This window comes from Xiphias gladius, chromosome 1 (assembly GCF_016859285.1).
Source record: "Xiphias gladius isolate SHS-SW01 ecotype Sanya breed wild chromosome 1, ASM1685928v1, whole genome shotgun sequence".
NCBI classification, from domain to species: Eukaryota; Metazoa; Chordata; class Actinopteri; order Istiophoriformes; family Xiphiidae; genus Xiphias; species Xiphias gladius.
Genome location: NC_053400.1, coordinates 8,025,602 through 8,040,850, shown reverse-complemented (window position 1 = coordinate 8,040,850; position 15,249 = coordinate 8,025,602). Strand labels below are relative to the sequence as shown.

At 39.0% G+C, this 15,249-nt stretch overlaps 1 protein-coding gene across 1 annotated transcript in view; it reads right to left on the bottom strand.

Moving 5' to 3' along the window:
* The window catches only part of ntrk3b (neurotrophic tyrosine kinase, receptor, type 3b), a 147,268-nt gene that overhangs the window by 89,356 nt on the left and 42,663 nt on the right, over window positions 1-15,249 (bottom strand). Inside the window, exons 4-6 of the mRNA XM_040137960.1 lie at window positions 13,500-13,568; window positions 2,437-2,591; window positions 1,686-1,828 (exon numbers count right to left, since the gene is read on the bottom strand). Coding sequence (XP_039993894.1) covers window positions 1,686-1,828; window positions 2,437-2,591; window positions 13,500-13,568 — 367 coding nt within the window. The remainder of the gene's footprint in view (window positions 1-1,685; window positions 1,829-2,436; window positions 2,592-13,499; window positions 13,569-15,249) is intronic.

Here is a 15,249-nt window from a genome sequence, read left to right as displayed (position 1 = left end):
CCCTCCTTGTGTTCAATTGGCCAAGTTCCCCAACACCCCACTCATCCCGATGAGCTACTGTATCCGTCTAACCGAAAACGTCAAGCCTGAGGCTGAGGTAACTTTCATCTGTTAAGCCACTGCAAACATTAAAGACAGATGAAAAATACAGCCACATGGCAATTTCAGAAACCGCTGTTCTCCTCTTCTTGCTGTTTATCTCTGCTGTTGTTATTGCTGTGACATCCCTGTGGCCTGACTCGGGGACCGAGATTAGTGAGTTAGCTGGCTCACTCATGCCTCTCATTCTCACAAAACTGGTTTATTATGAACAGGGCTAGGTCACCAAACCTGCAAAAGTGCAGGCCACTTCACCATTAGTTGGAGTTGTTAATGTAATTAGTTTTAATTTGTTGTAGTTTTAATTAACTTTTAGATAATAAGAGCAAAAACCTCAAATAAATGTTTCTGACTAATAAAAGACTAATGGGGCCAGAAAAAAATAGCATTTGACTATGACATTATGATGGGAATGAAACAAAAATTTTATAATTCATGTAAATTTATAAGCTATAGGAAAACTGGCCATGTAATTAAACCTTATAACAGTTTTTTGCAGGGTTTCTAGTCATATTTAAAGAAGTTATGACAAGATAAAGTTCTCAGAGATATGAATACATTATTATTCCTAGCTACCAGGTGGGATATTAGTAGTGCTAGAAATACAATCAATGCTACAACAACAAATTTGCTCTCAAATGGGGAGAACCTCACTATTATTGGAAACAACATCACTCATGGTAAAACCAGATTCACTCACAATAACTGACTGCATAAATAATGGAAGTGTGCAAATGCTCGAAACATTGTTTTGCCATGCAAAACCCAATAACAACAAAAAATATGCAGAAACAGACATAAAATGAGCACCGGTGAGTGTGTCTATTGACAGTTCTCCAGATCATGACTAAGCGTTTTAGGGTGAACCACGTACATGAATGCATTTTCAGATATAAATGGCTCTCTATAGGCTTATTAATAAGATTTGGTACAATTTAATTACAAAAATATAAATAAAGGTCTGTACACTAAAAAAGAACCAGTCCAAATTTGGTCATACTGTGAGCAAACAAAAAAGGAAAAAAAGGATTCTGACTGTTGCATTTAATTTGACATGCTGGGAGGGTTCCCAGCATACCTACTACACCTAATGTCACTGCAATCACATGACCATGACTCAGACAGCCATATGAATGATGATCGTTTTTTCCTTTATTTCAAAATAATAATGCAAGATAAATTCCTCCAGGATTAGGGAATCAATTCTCAAACTGTGTTCAAAGAACCAAATGATCTCCCCAGGAGAATTAACTGGATTATTTTAGCCTGATGATGGTTAATGCTGACCTGAATTAGTTAACTCACATTTGAAAAACATGGCCCTGGACACAAAAATACAGCAAAGCTAAAAGGAAGCTATATGAACCCTGTGTGGACCCCTTAGTAACATAATTGACTCAAAGGGAGCTAATGGTGACCAGCTAATGGTGTAGGTACCTTGGCATAATTTTTTATCAATTACTATTTGGTATTTTGTGTGTCATTTTGTAGCTTTAAAGATATACAAGTATGTAAGTATGTATGTAAAGTAAGATAACACTGGATTCACAGCTATGTGTGTGTGTGTGTGTGTGTGTGTGTCTGACCAGGTGTGTGTTGATGGAGTGCAGGCCGCTGACAGTCCAGTCCACTTCGGGCAGCGGTGATCCGGATCCATTGCAGCTCACCGTCACATTGTCACCCTCCATCACCAACACACTGCTGTGGCTCACGCTGATCTCTGGTAAGTCTGAAAACACACACATACAAATACACACGCACACACATAACCAGCGTATGTTCATGTGATCATATTAATACACACCTGCCAATGCTTGTGTCTACATATTTTCACACCAAATCAATTACAATCACTTTTCATTAATGTGATAAAATTAGTACAAAGGTGGCAGTGGGATACACACACACACACACACACACACACACACACACACACACACACACACACACACACACACACACACACTAGATGTCACAGGGATGAGTCACCAACAGGAGAGATAAAACTGCAGAGTCTAGAGCCTCTGTCAGAATCAACACACAGCTCCTCGCATCAGATTCACCTCCTGAACCCTGTCACGCCGCCTCCTCTACCGGCCTCAACTCATCTGTCTGCTCCTCTTCTCTTTCCTCTATTTCACCTTTAACCCTTTCCTTCTTCGTCCTGCTATTCCTGTCTCATTCTGTCCTCCATTCTCTGCTTCACCTTCCATTCCTCTCTTCCCCTTTCCACCCCTTCTCTCCCTCCCTCTGGAGTTTCCTCTTCCTTGGTTCTCTTCCTCCTTTTTAAACGCAGATCACAACCTACTCTCCTCCTTCTCCTTCCTCTCCTCTTACCACAATTGTGGATGTACATGTTGTGCAGACGCATCTTGGAGGCTCCATTCCTGCAGTACAGCTGCTGCGTGTGGAGCCCGGCCTCTCCTCTCTGCTGCCACAGCTGGATCCAGCGGATATCACAACCGCAGTCGAACACCACACCATCCAGACGCCTTGAAACACAATAAGGAAACAACAGAATCAACAACAACAACAAGCAGACTGTCCAGCTACCTTAAGATACAAGCAGTAAAAGCAGCAAACACTTTCACCACCATTATCTGCAGAAAACACACAAACAGCATAAGCAGTGACAGTCATTACTACAGCAAAAAGATGCTTTGCATTCATATCTACAGCAACATAAGCAGCCGAACAACACTGAAAACAACAAAAATATCAGTATTAGCAAGGACATCTACTGAAGGCAACAACCATTATTACAACTGAAGCCATATACTGTAAATTTCTTCAGCAACACCAATGAAATTAAGAGCACTCCATCAATTTAACATAGCACTCCTATGACCTATGTGCAGCTCCCTCTGGAGCCACAAAAGGCTTTATATGACTTTTTTCACATATAGAGTAGTACTGCTGAAGATCTGTGTTGATGTGTAAAATTGTTAGAATTCCCCTTGAATATCCACCGCAACAACGGGTCTTTTTTATGACTGAATACCAGGAATTTAGCTACAGGTAATTCCTGGGAATTCTTGTCAAATTACACTCCAGTTTCCCGGTGAAAAATACTCACTCCTCAAACCAGCTACATATCACGCTAAAATGGACGCAATACATGCAAACTGCCTTCTCTGTCACTCCACACTAGTCTGGTTTGGGAACAATGAATCACTGCCCACATCTCCACTTTTTTGGGCCATTCAAATTGAAATAATGATGCAACTCATAACAACTGAAATAATGTTACAAAATCAACTCAAAACAAAATGTCAGTCAAGTGTTACTATCAGGCTAATGCCACACATCCTGTATTTTTCCACTTCTTCCTGCCTCACAAATAGTATGCTTCAAAGAGGAATTGTTCGTTGTTTTCCGACAAAATCCGCTGAAGAACACGAACAGAAAATCTGAGTACGTGCCATTGAACGATTAACTGTATGAATAAAATTAAACTCCATTTATGGTGGGAAATCCCAGGACTACCAGGAAAGAATGATATATTTCCAGGAAAACCTTCAATTCTAGTCTTTGGAAGTAAAATGAACTTCATACAGCTGCTTCCTCCTAGTAATGCACACGCTAAACTTTTTTTCATGTGCAACAGAAACAGAGGACGCATCTTCAGCTGCGGGAAAAGCAACATTACTGACAACACTCTTAACCTCATTAACAACGTTCTTCACAATATCAAATATAACAATAACACCAGTGGTATATAATAACAATATAATTAACAGTGTCAATAACACAAAACTGCAATATAATAACAGTCACTGCTCATGTAAAACACACTGGTATACACTGTATGATAGTCACCACAGCTGTATGTTTTATAATATTTTTATAATAGTTGGATTAATTCAAGTCAACAGACAAGTGGAAAAAGTGAATGCCTAGACCGTGGCATTCAAATGTGAGGAGGTCAAAGGTCAAAGGAGTGTTCAGGCTATCAGTCTCAGGCTATATTAGCAGCAGGCAAGTATCATTAGGCTCCTGTGTGCATACATTTCATTCTCATCGTAGTGTGCACCACAGAGTCACATTATTCAACATGGTACATTTTGCATATGTCCAATTTGGAGGCTGTGATTGACCAATTTTGTCAAGATGAATGTCTGTCCGAATGTCCTTGACAGAGGTCAATAAGATATTGCAGAGAGCATGAATAATGTATGGGGTACATCCAACATACTGTATGAAGTAATGAGAAGAGATTCCCGCAGGTGGATCTCGCTTATTATCTGGTGCTCCGTGGATCTGATACTGTAGTTAGAGCGGAGCCTTTCACATTCACTATATGACGGCTTACTCACTGAGATAACTCATACTGCGGTAAGGAAGGGACACGACACCATACCAATCCATCTTCAACTGATTTTCTCTTTAGCTACTGCAGAAAACCTATTAATTTTTATTAATGATTGGTGGTAATTATTTTATACAGATACGCTCTGATTGCAGTGAGTGTTGGCATCCTTTTTATCTTTTCCACCAATACTAACGTAAGTATCGTAGTCAAAACCCTTAACTCCAACAAATTCCTAAATAAATCAGAAAAATCCCCTATTTTCCATTTTAGTTAAATTCAGGTCTCTTCTTGTTTCATTTTCCAACATTTAAGAAAATATGCACATCTAAACTTTTAGATGTGCTGTTTTTTCAGTGTATTGAGAGGGAAAAAACAACCAGTGAGTGAAGCTAAAAGTGAACAAATTAATTGTGTCCTGGTGTCCCTAGTTGCAGAACTTTGTTTTTTGGTTAAAGGACCTTCATTAGGCAACACAACCATTTTTTCTTCTATTGAAAATTTAAAACATTTTATTTAATTGGTTTGGTTGGCTGCTGAACTACATTTTCTGCATGCTTTGTCTCTGTTTTCCCTATAATTAGTACCAGAGCACATATTTCTTTCTACGAAACATTTTGCGAAACCTGAAAAATCAAGCATTACGATTTTATTTCCAAACATGAAGGTATAAATGATGTTTCAACGGCCTCCCTGTGCTGTTAAAGGTCTTCATTTAATGCTGATCAAGTTGAACCACAAGGGATCAAAGCTCACCAGTGCAGAGCAGCCGGGGCTTCCTGCCATTTGTGCTGTAATTATGGTAATTGTTAATAATAACCACAACCTCCATACATTACCCAGTATTCCTCTGGGCAGCACTCATCAGGGCCAACATGCTGCTGTATAGATTCAGAAAAACAATAAAAGAAGCAGGATAGAAAGCACTTAAGAAAGCTGCAACCCTGTGCTTCAAACATGTGCCCAGTCTGTACAGCCCAGTAACATGGTTGTGATTTTACAGCTCTAGAAAACCATTTAAACAAGCAACATAAAACAACAAAAGAAGAAAAAACACAGCAAACTGACAGCTGGAAGTTGAGAAATGTCTGGAGGAAACTTGAAAAGGAACAAAAGCAAACAGTAACGTGACCCCAGATGGAGAGAGCTAACAGCATGATGTTTCCTTGAAGCTAGCTAACGATCCACGCCGCTACTCAAGAGGAGAGGTAATGATCACCACTGGAGGCTGTTTTTCTGGGAAATGTACACACAGGTGCTTTGGCTGAGGAGACATGAATCACAAGCAACAATAAGCTATATACTGCAGTGTTGCCTGCACGCTTTGATCTCAGCTTTAATGCAATTCTTCCTCTCCTTATACTGTTGTCAGGAATTTTCGGTTTTTAAATCCTGTGTGTTTAATAAATAACCTTATTTGGATTATTTTCACCACAGTTCCACTGATCTTGGGTGCGACTGTAGGTTGTTTTTCCTGTGATGCCTGGCTTTGTGATAATTCAGCAGAAACCTGTGTAGTTTGTTGCTCTTGCTCTGCTTGTCACATCACTTCTACGACAATCCAGCGCATCCAGATGTTAGTGCAAATTAATAAGAAAAATTGCATTTGTGAATCTACTGTATATCTCACAAATATTTGTCGACTCACCGCTTGCTAAACCCCAAACAGTGATTTATAAATTATTATGCTAGCTTCACACCCATACCTATTGCCAATGCAGGTCTGTCAAGCTGTGGATTTCTCTACATGCTGAAACAGTGTGCCGTAAGCACAATACTCAATATTTGAAAAGTCTGGATGTTAGTATCTTTTTTCTCAACTTCTAAAAATGAAAAACAATAGACCAAAATGTAAGGAAAGGAGTGAACAGTGTGTTTATCAGCTGTAATATAGGCTGCAAATGTTAGCACACCCAGTTTACTACAGAGTAGTAACCTAGCTTTATTTTTAGAGGCAATGGGATATTTCATTAGTTATGGCTAGATTATTAGCAGTGTTGCCAAGTGTGTTTTTCTATAGTAAGTATTCAAACCACTAACAAAACCACTAACAAATAAAAATTCAATTACAAAAACAATTTGATTTGATTTCATATTTGATGATTCAGTAACCTAAATGCAAATGTTGAGTAAAGCGCTTCTCAGAGTTTATCCTGGGAAATTTCTTCTTTTGCATTCTTCTTTTACAAGTGAGCAACACTGTTTTTTCCTTGAATTGAAATTGAACAAATTGCAGATTACTGGCTAAATTTGAATGCATCTATAAAAAAGTTGTAAAAAAAAAAAACAATTAATCTCTTTGGAAATTAAAAGAATGACTTAGACGTCAGACATGACACATCAATATGTTTGGGGTCTATATGTGCATAAACTTACAAAGGCGTCATCATCATGCATAAATTTAAAATGCTATCCCGTACAGCTACACATGACTGTCAGTAGCAGATGCTTTAACTAATTACAGACATCCACTTTAATTATCACTTTGAGCACAGACTGGACAGAAACTTAAAAGTCTGCTCACTAATTAATCTGCACTGCTTATGTTGACAAGACATCAGTCTGATGTCTGATGACAGCCGTTAGCTAGTGTTAGCTCTCCGGCAGGGAGCTAATACTAAATGGATAAACTGGTAACTGGTAAGTGCCTGGGGCATGTAGTTTTAGCTGCAGTTTTTCAGCATGATATCTTGTACGTAGCCATCATGTGCATTTTCAAGATCCTGTTACTTCTCAGACTCAGACTTCTCAATTTAAAACAAATCAGCAGGAAAAGGAGACGGACTAATCAACCAACATGCGGTGTTTTAGCATTAGCATTAGTTTATACAAGCCAGCAACAGCTGACAAAATCTGCCAGTGACAGTCTTCATTTCAGCTGACAGAATCCAAAGTCTTTGACTATAAATGAGAGCCTGCTTTTGTTTACTTTTGTGTGAAACTGAAAACGCATTGTTTCAAATATTACTGTGAATTTTGAGTGGTATATCTGGCACCATTATCATTGGAAAGTGCATATGTCACTTCTTTCTCTTCTTTGTCTTTTGTTTTTAATCACTTCCTTCTATTTTTGTCTCAATCTTTGATGCAAAGCACTCATCGCTGCTCTGTTTCTGCACTGCACTTCCCATAGATCACTTGTCAATCACATAGTGTGGCCAGTACTGTCATTATTATTATAGTTGAGAAAAGAGATAATCCAGCTGTCATGGTATTAGTCATTAGGTTCACTTCTACAGTCTTTAAGTAGCTGACAGATATCTATTCATGGGCAATGGGCTGAATAAAGAGACACAGCAATGAACTGTGTCATTTTATACTACTTGGTTCCTGCATCACTGCTGCACTGTTGTTTTACCCGTCAGTAACATCATATTATGCTCACTTTTCATTGTAAAGCCGGATTTGAGAGATTAGAGTTTTAAGTAAGAATAGTATAAATCAATCATGAGGAATAAATGTGGAAAAAACGGAGAGTTGACTCAACTAACGTCAAATTTAATACTCTTCTTGTCAGCAAGAGCTTAAGCATTTTCCCCTCACTTCTAGATTTGCTTAACAGTTGCTTCTACCACACCACACAAAATGTGTATCATTGCTTCATCACACTCCTGGTTGCTGATGGACTGCTGCCATCATTGTCACGCTGTATCTTCTGCTTATGTCATGAATAAATTGGCATGCTGCGAATAAATAAATCACTGTTTTGTCCCATCATTGCTTTTCTGTAAGGTTGCAGCCACTTGGCCAGTTAGCGTCCCAGCAGGCTGTCTTACTGCCTGCCTTTTTTTTTTTTCTTCAAACCACTACGGCATAATTCGTCTGAGCAGCCAGACCTGATTTTGGCTTATCAACACTACCACCTGCACTGCAATCATGTAGAGGAGCAGGGGCACCAGAGTCAGGTGAGGGAAGGCTTCAGGTAGAAAAAATGGACAAAGTGAGCAGCAGCTTAAGGCAATTTTTTCTTCAAAGTCATAGATCGTAGCAGGGACTCTTCAGAAACCTTTGGTGGTTATTTTTAGAAGACAGGTACATTGAGAGGTGATTTATGTAAGTATTCATAGTGTATATTCAGGATGGATTATACAGTGATGTATCCAATCTATGTATAGTCTCCCATGTGCTGTGACTTCATAGAACACTGTACTGCTGTACTGCTTTCAGCAAGATCACTCCAAAAGATTCCCATGTTAACGACCTGTGAGCGTTTACCATCCAGGACCGTTATGACTGATATTAGGCATCCACATTTGTCTGCTTTCAAGAACTTTTGTGTTATTATGAAAGCTCCAACAAAACCAGCTGTACGCTAGCTGCCCAGTACAAAAAATGGCAGAAAATTACAGTCAGCGAATAGCTGGTGAAAATACAATACACACGGAAAGAACACACTGTTTATCTTTGTCAGCCTTCACTTTCACTGTTATTTTTCAAAGGCATTTGACTGGTGAATGGGGTTGTTATGGCGAGCTGTCACTTCATTCAGCCATGTAGATAACTGCCTTTTTTTCTACAGTATTTGGAGTAGTGTAATTATTGCACACATGTAAATACTGTATACACACATTTGATTAAATATTTGTCATTATCTTGAACGCACATTCATGATGCAGTAGCTTTCCTTGCATGTTAAATAAACTTTTGAATTCTGGATTTAAAGTTTTACAAAAATAAACAGGTCAACGCTGCTTGCTATATGAGCATTTGTATGCGGCCAGAGTTGGGTTAATGGTTGTAAAGTCAAGTCCCCCAGTAAGAGATGACCACGAAATCGTACTGACATCAAGCCACAATTCCTGCTGATGCCTGAGTTCAAGTTAAAATCAGATATCTGCTCTTGGAAGCATATCTGGTGTGTATGCATTTGTTGTCTCCATATTTTGCTTTTAAAGGAAAATACCTTGTATTTGCATTTTCACTTGTGGCTGCTTTCACAAAAATATTGTCAATAAGTCAAGGTTTCTTCTTCATTTCCAACACATGTATTCTGCTCGGCAGTCTGGGTTTTAAGCTGGTGACCTCTTAAATGTTTAGGCCACTGCTGCCACCAGTTTAGTCTTTTTTACCACATTTAACATTTTAATACTCTCTTTTCCACTTGCGAGTTAGTCTTTGATGTTTTTGAAGAGTCAGTGTAAATGTATTTCAGTTTGAGTTTGCCCTGAGTGCAATTGGACCCTAATGAAATGAAGGTTAATATGGAGTAAATTACCTGTTCATAGAGCCCTCGGAAATTTAATGTTTAATTCATCCTAATCCACTGGCAGTCATATCAGAAGATTCCAGGTTTGATCTATTCATATCTCATCCATTTTCAAAGAAAAATCCATTTTGCAGTGAGAGTCGTAAATGTTTGACTTTGCGTCGGCCCCTGCTTCTCAGAGAGCTGGGATTAAAGAAGCGCTAACAGAATAAAGGGATTCAGGATGCACATTGCCTCAGGCAGATCACTTCTGTTGCTAAAGAAGAAGAATATTTTCCTCTTCTTTGTGGCCCAGACAGAATGAGCTTCCTAGAAAACGGTGGTACTGGTGATTGCCGCTAACTCTGCTTCAAATAATCTCCAGTAATATCACCCTGCAAGCCACAGCGGCAGATTTAGCATTTAGCCGCCCCCTTAAACCCTGCTGCTTTTCTCAGGCTCGTGATTGGCCGGGCTGTGCAGCACACTGCAGTAGCTCCGGTCCTTTGGCTAAAGGGCACACAGACAAAGAAGCAGAGCCGATTATCTGTGTCTCATCCAGAGGCAGCACACAGAAGATTTCTATTGTAAACCTTCAATGTGATGTTGGGGCCTTTTCACAGGAGCCACAAAAGACTTGAGATTATTGAGATTTCACTGATAGCACTGCTATTGTTACTGATATTAAGATATTGCAGGGAGTGTGAAATATCTGTGCAATAAACCTGCAAAACAAAGCAACTGTTCTGCAGTTTCACTTTACTAGGCTCGATAAGTGTCTGATAAGGGAAAAACAAACTTGATGTATGTTTACCGAGGGAAACTACTTCTTCCTCTTCAGTTTAACCTACTGCCTCATCATACAGGTTGACTTTTGTTCCAAAGTCTGATTTTAATTCTGGAATCAGGTGCAAGAATCAGCCCCACAAACCCAAAAAAGCTACACCCGAGACCACATGATGAGTGAGTACTGGACTAAACATTCAGTGCTCGTTTGAGGTTAACAGAGAGGTCCTGCCTTCATGTTAAAGGTGCTGAATCGTTTATTCAGCTACTTTAACTTGTTTCAGACCAAATTAATTATGTGTGCAGTAGTACTTACAAGCAGGAAATGTAGCATTTAATTCCAAACATTTCAACCCTGCTTTGATGAAACTATGTGTTGTTTAATGCGGATTTCAATAGGGCATTGGTAATGATATCACTTTCTTGCATTACCTTTTGGGTCAGCATGGTTGATATGTACAAATGATCTATTTCCTTAATTGTAATTTCTATGTGCCATTGTGTGCACCCTCTTATTTCGATTTCATTTTTACTAAAACTTGTGAAAGCAATTTAAAAGAGTAGCTTGGAGTACCAGTGTAATAAAACAATAGAACTTAATTAAATATACCATAAATTGATCAATGAAAACATTATTTTAATGCTTGTGAAGGGCCGACAGTGTAATTCCTGGCTTAAAAAAAACATTTGTACATTTTCTATTCATTGTAGGTCAGTCACCAATGTGTTGCAGCTTTGAAATCGGTACACTTTGATAAAACTAAAAAAAAAAAAAGAAATACAATTACAATAACAGTGCCTGGAGTGAGATAACATGGTGTAGTGACAACGTCATGGCAAAGGGCTTTGCTCTGCCTTCCTCACATAAAACGGAAATTATTTCAGCTGGTTTGATCTTCATCTATTTACATAATATCAGTGTGGTTCAGCAGCATGGGTGGGCATGCAACATTGATACTGCATTGTGTATCATTCTAATAATTAAAGGCAATAGCTGCCCGGTGAGTGCGCTTCATTTGGCATGATTGAATGATTGACACTTACTAAGCTAATATGGTTTGGGTGGGCACGTAGACACAGTGAAGAGTGTAATGATGGCAGGGCCACGTCGCAAACTCTGCCCATGATAGAGTGACTCATTTCCTATTAGCGAGGCCTGATTCCACATGGCTTCCTTCTTGCATAACGCCTCGGCCCACGTTTGTGCCGCTATGCCACTCCAACTGACACCTCTTAACTAAACACACCGAATGGAATAGGCATAAACCCTCACTCCTCATCAGCATTCACCAGGAAACACGGGCATCACCCTGCCCTGCTTTTCATGTAGAACAACAAAGACACCATTTGTACGCATCTAAAATGGTTGCTGAAGAAGAAATGGGACTGCACATCAGAGCAAATCGAGTTCCGGGAGACGTAATGGTGATTTGCTTAAAGAAGGATCTGCGCTATATTCCAGTTTACTGTATGTGATGTAGTCTGTCTAGGATTTAAAGTCATTTAAGTGTTGAACTCTAATACTATACCCACTGCTTTAGTGTCTCTGAAGGCAAAATGGGCCTTATCTTTTTTTCTTATATACAAGTGTGAAATTAAGGCTGCACTGTGTACGATTCTCCATGGTGAATAAGTCACTAAGTCAATTAGGTGCTTTACCACTGTTTTGAGGTTCTTTTACTTTACCTGAGAGAAATTATCATTTTTATCTCACACTTTTCCACTGTTTCGCGCTTATATTTTCGTTCTCTGGGTTTTTGATTTTTTATGATGATGATTATTATTATTGTTGTTATTAAGAATGCTTTTTCAATAATAAGAACATATTTAGTTTTTTATTATTAATTTTATGAAGCGTTAGACACTCAAACATGTTTTCATTAATCTGATTTGTCGTATATCACCTTTTCCTGAATGAGCCCGCTTCAAACCAGAGTGAAGAGCAAACAGAGAAACACAGACACAGACATGGCTCATGTAAAATAACCAAACCTGTGCTAACTTTGGCAGAAAATAGTGTGTTATAGAAATCCATTACTTATAGTAAGAAGTTGATGAAGAAAATATGTTTTCAGGGTCTTTAAGTATAATATATATGTATATGTATATGTGTGAAAGTATGGGGTTCGAGACTTTGCAGCAGCAGCCATAAGAGAAGCTAAATGCCAAACTAGCTAGACAAAATTACAGAACTTCTACACTCAAGTGAACAATGAAAGTCCCAGCACAAGAACAGGCATTTTGAAGAATTCAGAGACCCATCTGCTTCTGATGAGGGCCCATAGTGAGATGACACTTGTGTAGCACTGGTATGTGGTTTGGTGTGAATTGCTTCCTCCGTAGGATGGATATAAGACAGAGTGTTCGTTACTATCAGTGGGTCCTGCGAGAGTGAGGATAATTTTTGCTCCGGACGACAGGTTAGGCTAAACACTCAAAATGCAAAACTATAGTGTCAATGTAAGCAGGGCTTTCCCTCTGCTCCGCTGCCTAGGGTGTACAGCAGCAGGACTACCTCAGATCAACATTGTGCTGTGTTCTCAGTGGACCTGCCCTGCTTCTACCTCTGAAAATAGCACAATAAGGAGGCCTACTTGAAATAGTCTTGTATCACATCTTGCTACACCTCAGCTCTATATGCCAGGAGGCGCAGTAAGCAGCGCTATTGTTCAGATCACAGCGAAGGTTCAAATGATGGACAGTGCTGACAGAGGTAATGATGTGTAAATTACAAGCGGGTCGACATCGCAATGTTCTTCCTGGTGGTGAAAGAGCAAACTCATTTCATAAACACAATGATCGCTAAAATATTCATAACAAACAAGAAAATGGGGTCAGACTCCCTCCTCCTACCAGGCCATTACATTTCCTTTGTGTGTGTTAATTAAGTCAACAAATGACTTATAAGATCATAGTGCCACTATATTGCCTATAGGTTCAGTCTTTTACATGTGCTCAGACAAATTAGAGGTTTTGTACAACAAAGACAGGAATTATAATGGCATGCAGTGAAGACAATTTGTATTGAGGCAGATAGTGTGAAGGGAGCAATGATAAATTGCTCTCATAAAATACAAACAAAAGCCAACGAGAAGGATCAGACGAGGGAAGAAGACTTACAGCTCGGAGATTTGGAGGTGCTGGAAGAGCTGCCATGACAGAGTGGTGAGAGGATTCTTTGACAAGTTTCTGCAGAAGAAAAAAACAAAACAAAGAGAAAGTTAAATTGAATTTTTTTATATGAATTATTTTATGTTTCTTGCTTGATGTCATGCCTGTTCTGCTTTTTTACCATTTTCTCACTTAGAAACACAATTAGCGAATAATTTCCGGGGGGTCATTTTGAATTTCTTTTTTCTTCTTCTTTTGAGATGAAATCAATTTTTTGGTCGCTTTGGGTTTTTTTTTTTTGTCTCAACGCCACATCACTGTGCACTTCTATCTACAGTATTGTAATTATTCCAGCGATTAAACTACACAAAATCTTAATAAAATAAAACAGGTGAAACGCAAACTAGATATACAGGCTTGCAATAATAGTTGAAAATAAGGCAAAGTACTATTGACAAGGAAAGGGAGACAGGCAGGACTGTGTGGAGCTTCAGGGCTCAGCCAACTCAATAAAAGAAAGTTGAGCGCTTTCAAGTCAAGTAATTCAATTGACTTAAGGAACCCCTCCAGCTCAGGAAGCCACTAAATTCAATAGCAAATAGCCAGGGACTTGCAAGTGATTTGACCAGAACCTTTAATAAGTTTAAATATGAACAACAGGCATCTGACTATACAGTTATTAAGAACTACAACATCTCTGTGAGGGCATTAACACAGCAGTTTGTCATAAAGTACACTATCAAATCCTATTATCAGCCCATTGACCATCCATGTACTGCATTACATCATGAGAGAAAAATGAAAGAGCGACACTAAATTGGATCCGAAGTTTTCTTTGATGTGAACAGTTGCTTAATGTCTCACGCACTTTTCGCATTAATGTCATTTTGATCACAACACACCACAGCTCACAGTGTGTATCCAGCCACACTCATTGAAACAACAGAGGATACAGCATACTGTACATACAGTGCAATAAGACACTCGGTCAGTAGAAATACCAGAAGAATACCAAAAAAAAACTGGCCTATTAAACATTACAGATAACTCTATAAATTAACAGACTGTTTATTATAAATCAGTCTGTTAATTTGTATGGTATACGTAATAGATACTATTGTAACCAGAAGTGTTGCTATGGCAACAGAGCGCTAAGGATGTTGTAGGACTTTCTTATTTCCTGTGATAGCACACATGCACATCCACACCCACATACACACACGCACATACACACACAAACACGTGCACACAGTTAAGACCCACAGAAGTACATTTGCATGAAGTCACTTATACACACTTGTTAAATACTGTCACCTTGAATGCTTGCTAGTGTGAATGCACTGCTCTGAATACAGGGGACATGTATGAGAACATGTAAAGATGCTGCATGAAAATTTCACATCCGAGGAAAACCTTTGGTCCCACAGGGCCTTTATTACACACTGAAAGAATACATTACAGGGGGAGAGAGACAGAGAATGAAAAGGTGGGGGGGCAAACAGCAGTTCATTAGGTGATGTAGAGCAGGACCGCTCCACATTGATGTCAAATCACACACCCCAAAATTGACACACATTTAGCCCACAGATCTCCAAACAGACACACGTCAAATGACAGACCCTTAAATAGACTCACGGTAGACCAAAGATCTCCAAATATACATACATTCAATCGCAGGACTCTAAAGACATGCACAGAGGAAGACATTCAAATAGACACACATCAGACCACAGACCCTCAGCTGAAGTTTTTGTTGTTG